The sequence below is a fragment of the Medicago sativa genome, chromosome 5 (genome assembly GCF_051527215.1).
Source record: "Medicago sativa cultivar Bolivia chromosome 5, Bolivia_mono, whole genome shotgun sequence".
Classification (NCBI taxonomy): domain Eukaryota; kingdom Viridiplantae; phylum Streptophyta; class Magnoliopsida; order Fabales; family Fabaceae; genus Medicago; species Medicago sativa.
The window spans coordinates 58453100-58459125 of NC_140753.1; the positions used below are offsets into that span (position 1 = coordinate 58453100).

The following is a 6026-nucleotide window of genomic DNA, read 5'->3' on the forward strand; positions in this document are numbered from 1 at the left end:
GTCGGTAGCGGGGTATATGGTTTATAATATATATATATAGGGATGTTTCAAATGAGAGGAGTGCTTATTATGAGAGGGTGAGAGGATTCAATCACAACCATTGGATTCATATTAATGGTTGAGATTAAAAGCTAATATTAAAAGACTCACGTGACCTCTTTTTCTTCTCTATCCAATAACGTTCTATCTTCTTCTCCGTTTACCCAGTCCTCCTCTTTCCACTATGTGTGCACCAGACTCATACTTCTCTTTCGATCCATTTGATTCCATAATTCTGCTTCTTCTCTTCACCAATTTAGCTTCTGTTCCATAGTGTTCATGTGTCTGAGTTAAGCTATTTGACTATTTTTTAGAATGCAGAATTTGAGAATATTTTCCTCTAATGCCATGATACAATCCCATCTAAATTTTCATAATCCATCTGTTAAAAATTTCAAGATCAGCATAGTAGGATTAAAGACCTGATTATTAATAAGATTCAAATTCAAAATCAGATTGCAAATGGCTCCAGATAGGGCATAGAACAAGAATGAGAAGAAGATAGTATAAAATTAGATCCAACTTTACTCTGAAAATCAGATTCAACTTGAATATCATCTTGTTCTAGCATAATTTGTGATGGCCATTCAAAACGGGAAGAAGAAGAGAGTTCGAAATTGATTAAAAGAAGTGGAGAGAACCGTAAGAGGGAGAAAGCCGAAACCTTTTGAAGGTCCAAAAGTGAGAAGCGCGCATTTGGTTCAGAGTGAGAAGACAGTCACGTGATTCATTAAATCTCTCATTTAATCACAACCATCTAAATTCATCCAATGGTCACCATCTCACCCTCTCATCTCTCATTATAAAATGTCATCTCATTTGATACTCTCCCTATATATATATATATATATATATATATATATATATATATATATATATATATATATATATATATATATATATATATATATATATATATTGGCAAAGGAAGATGCAGCCAAAGAGACTACATCCCCATAAAAGATTTCATTAAAGTGAAAATAAAGTTACAAAAAATTGAGGGGGGACATATCAACCAAAAACCCTAAAAAAGAGCTATGTAAATCTATAATTCGGAAAGCCTGTCTTGTTCCTAATAAATTCAACATTAACCTGAGGAGGTATAGTGTTGAACCAAGAATAAGAAGGCAAAGTTAGACCTAAATTGGCAATTATCCCATCTGTTTCTTAGAGACTAAGGAACAATCTTAGATGATTTAAAAGCCAAGAAAACAAGCATGGAGTCTGTTTCCAACCATAAGTTGATCCAATTTTTGATATCTGCTATTTCAATAGCCACCATAGCTGCAATAAGTTCAGAGTTTAAAGCAGAAGTGATTCCAAGATTAATTGAAAAAGCTCCTAGAAAATCTGCATCTGCATTTCTACAAATCCCTCCAGAAGATACCAATCCAGGGTTGCCTTGAGAAGCACCATCTGTGAGTTGAAACAAGGAGGGAACCAAAGAACTTCCTTGATGATGTGCTGCTTAGGAGGATTAATCTTAACATTAAAATGCTTCAAAATCACAAATTCGGCAATAGATGAACTTGCTGCAAGTTTTGAGTTGTTACCAGAGATAGATGTACTAGAAATAATAAGATTAATAGCAGATGAGACCAAAATTTTCTTATCATTGAATCTTCTCTGATTTTTGCAATGCCAAATAGTATGAAAGCAACGAATTATAGCAGATAAAATCACCAGCTTACATTGTGGAGACCAGTTTCTGTCTGAAATTTTAATGATGTCTAGGAAAGATGTGAAGGTGCAGTTCAAGTTGAGAGTTGCAGCTAGCCAAGACCGATGCCTAATGATATGGTTTATAATATAGCCCTTACTTTTATTTCAAATTGTAAAGTATCTAAAACTTACCTTAAAAAAAAGTATCTAAAACTTAATAATTATTTTACACAAAAAATAAAATTAACTTTTTATTTCTATATATCAAATTTTGGAAGAGTTACATAGCATATGGTTCTAATAAAGATTCCTATAATTTATACTAACATAAAATTCTATGTACATTTTGTATTGTAGGGGATAAAATAATATATACGTAGTAACGAAAATTAATTAGAGCTGCCGAAATAAAGTTTATCGTTAGTTTTTTCTCATTTGTCATTATCTTGATCAAGTAATTTAATGATTAAAAAATTAATCAGTCGCAAAATCGATTTTCCTTTATAGCTCCTATTGTAACAAAAACCCTAATTTCTTCTAGACCACCTGTAACTTTTTTTAGGGGACCTATAACTTAATTTTTTTGAAGGAACCACCTCGAAGGCAATAACATGCCTATAAGGAAACCCTCTCAAAACAAACCTATAAAAAATCAAAACAAAAAATTAGGCATTTAACATAAGTTCAATATATTGATGTAGATATGTGAGAAAAAGAACTAAATGGCAAAAATGAATTCCTCAGCCGGGAATCGAACCCGGGTCTCCAAATGGAGACTTCCGTGGCTGAAGCTACTACACCCCCAAAGGGATTTGACATAAACCAATTGCTACTGCGGATTTCTTGTGAATTGTGATCAAAAACATACTATTTATTATTTAAACTGTTTAAATAATAATAGATTCACATGAAAAAAATATTTCTTTTAGTTAGCTGATATAGTGATATTAATACATGTACTTCCTTAAAAAAAAAAAAAAAATACATGTACTGTTATATTTTTTAACATATGTGTGTCTTACGCGCCCTATTGTTTTCACTAAAATACCCTTTACTCATATTAATACATGTACTATTTTTTTTTGCTGCACTTCTTAAATGATAAAGGAAAAAAAAACAAACATATATATTCATATCGTGTTTGTTATATTTATTTTAATATTTAAATTTATTCTTATCTATTTGTTACATGTGTTATTTGTATTGAAAATTGAGAGTATTTTTGGAAAGGAAAAAGACAGCCCAAAAATGCTGAAAGGGGTAATTTTCTTTATATATAGTATAAATTATTCATTAAATATGATTTATCATTAAAGTACTTCCTCTGTGCTTAATTATAAAGACTTATGAAAAATTTATCATAAAATATAAGTTGATCTCTTACAAATTACCAAATGTATGTATTATTCTTTCAAATATAATTCAAATTAATTCTAATTACTCTGGTCTTTATTATTTTTTGGAGATTTTTATAGTTTTATTTATAAGAGAAAAAAATCACAAAATGTAAAATAAAAATTACACAATCAACATTTTCATAATGTATGTGAAAACTGAGAAATTGACTTGTAAAAAGGAATAGAGTATGCATGCAAATATAATGTGTTAATTTACCTTTTATTTAAAGTTCCAAATTGCATCATTAAGCATTGATCATCGCATCAAAAGGCACAAATGATACACACACAAAAAATAATACTTTCATATATATTGGTTGAAAGCAGAACATGAAAGTTACAACCCAAACAATTGAACCTTAACATAAAAACTCAACATCTCTTATTTAACTAACTTTCAAATTTTGACACTCGACAGGTCGATGTCATTTGAACCTATAACTTAAATAATACAAAGTCACTCTAACATATAATATTACATAACCACGCATACTAATATCATATGATTTCTCAATCAAGTGTCTCATGCCCCTTATTACGTTTTAGACCTTTTTTCTTTTCGAATTCACGGTACACTCTCTCTGATCTTAAATATAAGCAAAAAAAATACATTTCTATTTCTACTTTTTTGCTTATATTTAAAATCGAAAAGAGTATTTCTTATTCTTAATTGAAAATAAATACTAATCCCTCGAGATAAGTACGTCCATTTAAGAGATCACAACTCTATCTGACCCTTCTGCAATTGAGTCGAATCTCGCCTTGTTTCCCAGTAAGAGGCTTGATGTTCCCCATCTTGATCAAAGAAGTCTTAAAATCTCTAGCAAAAGCAGAAGGGTTCTTACTATATAGCTCCACCAATTTGTCACTTTCGCTACCTTGTCCCTTAAACAATTGTTGATCAGAATGAAGGACACCTCTTTTGTATAGCAAATCTCTATAATATGTATTTTCAACTCTTGTAGGAGTGAAATCAAGTGGTGTTAAATTGTTGTCTCCACCAGTTCTAGGACATGTCTTCCTTAAAGATGCTGCAAAAAGAGGATCAATGTTTGTTTCATTGTAAATTCGGTTTCTAAATGTAGTGCACCTAGCAAACCCTATAGTGTGGCCACCAGAAAGAGCTACAAGGTCTTTTACATTTAATCCTTGTGATTTGAAATTGGAAATAAGCTGTGAGAAGTTGAATGTTGGAGATGGGAGATTTGCATTTGCAGCTGCTTTGCTTGCTGTTCTTGCATCTCTTCTTCCCAATAACACATTGTAGAAAAATTGTGGACCTCCCAACTGTTAAAAGTGACAAAATGGAACATTGTATAATTTTTCAAATTTTGCCCTAAAACTATAACGCTTTAAAATAAAGGTATATTTTGTGTTTCAGATGTGTCGGTATCATACACCAATACGACACCAATGCATTTAGTTACATTCGTAAGTGTTCATTTAAAAATATGTCACAAAAGGTGTACACTTACTATGGCTACAGAATCACGAGCTGCTGTGGCTAAAATATCAGCACAAGATACCACAGGGCCTTTGCATACTTTATCAACTGCTGCTTTGATTTCATCAACCACAGAAAATCCTCTGATTGAATTGAAATTTGGACGAGTTGTTTTCTCCCCAGTGAAATTTGGGGTATCATCTAGCAGAACTGATCCATCACAACCCTAAAATTTCAATCATTGATATTAAATTAGTTAATTATGTTCTAAAAAATGTGACATGTTCACATGTGTTACTTTTATATTTAAAATATTAATGTGTATTTGAATTAGTACTTTTTATTATATGAGAAAATGTTGTTAGTTAGACTACCAATTTTTGGACCACATTGCAGATCACAAGACACAATTAAGAAATATACTCTTTAGTTGTAGTTAAAATACTTAACATGTGGAAAATTGAAATTTTAATTTTCTTGAAGTTGAAATTAAAATAAACTAAGGTTTTTATTAGGAAAAAAAAAGTAACTGAAGCTAGTGGCCAATAATTAGGTAAGGCAGCATTTTCGTAAGAATTTAAAATTTCACATGTGTTCTTGATATTTCTGTTTGTTTGTGCCCTGCATAAAATAATTAAGATTCCATTCACCAGCACATTGATGTGAAAAATCCGAGTTCAAAAAATTGTATGTTTGAAATTCCCTTAGCGAACTCGAGTACCATTTATGCATGCATGGAGATCATGGCATACCTTCTAGTGGTGCAAAATTTAAGAACTGATTTTTAAGTGTAAGTACACACTTAAAACCAACATTGAAGATGGTTTTAGTGTAAAATTTTTAGATTGATGCAAAATTTAATTTTTATCAAAACTAGAAAAAAAAATATTTAGACCCAAAATCAATTCAAATATAAAAATAATTAAACATATATACTAAAATTATGTTTAGTGAAAAGATAATAACCACTTTTAGTATTCTACAACATGCATGGAAGACTTTAAAATTATGATTTTTTAGGTATAAATCTAGTATCATATATGTGCAATTGTAAGCACTAATTTCTTAAATCAGATAAAACCACAATGGACGAAAAATATTGATAAGTTGATAAAGTTAATGTGTTACATATTTAAAGGTATATAATGTTAAGAGATGTTGTAGGAGATGTCATCATCTCTTGCTAATTGAGCATTAAGAATGTTTAATTAATATTGTAATTACTTACATTGACGAAGCAGTCATGGAAATGCAAGCGTAGAAGAGATGCTCCAATGCGTTTTTCCCTAAGAATTGCATGGAGAACAACTGACTTTATGGTTGGTAATGCTTGAGGGCAAACATTATCATAAAAATGAGGAGTGAGAAATGCTTTGCTAGGGATTAATAATGTGACCAAAGTGACCATAACAAGCACAAGGAATATTTGACTAGAACTAGAAGCCATCATGTGATATTTCTTTTGGCTAAGATATGGCTCTTAA

General features: G+C 30.7%; 1 protein-coding gene across 1 annotated transcript; it reads right to left on the reverse strand.

The window, feature by feature from the left end:
* Positions 1–3415: 3415 nt before the first annotated feature.
* Positions 3416–6026, reverse strand: LOC146923484 (peroxidase RIP1). The gene is made up of 3 exons (XM_085708646.1): positions 5771–6026; positions 4574–4768; positions 3416–4385 (listed from the first exon to the last, which is right to left on the reverse strand). Exons 1-3 carry the CDS (start codon positions 5990–5992, stop codon positions 3825–3827), a joined length of 978 nt encoding a protein of 325 aa, XP_085564772.1. The 5' UTR covers positions 5993–6026; the 3' UTR covers positions 3416–3824.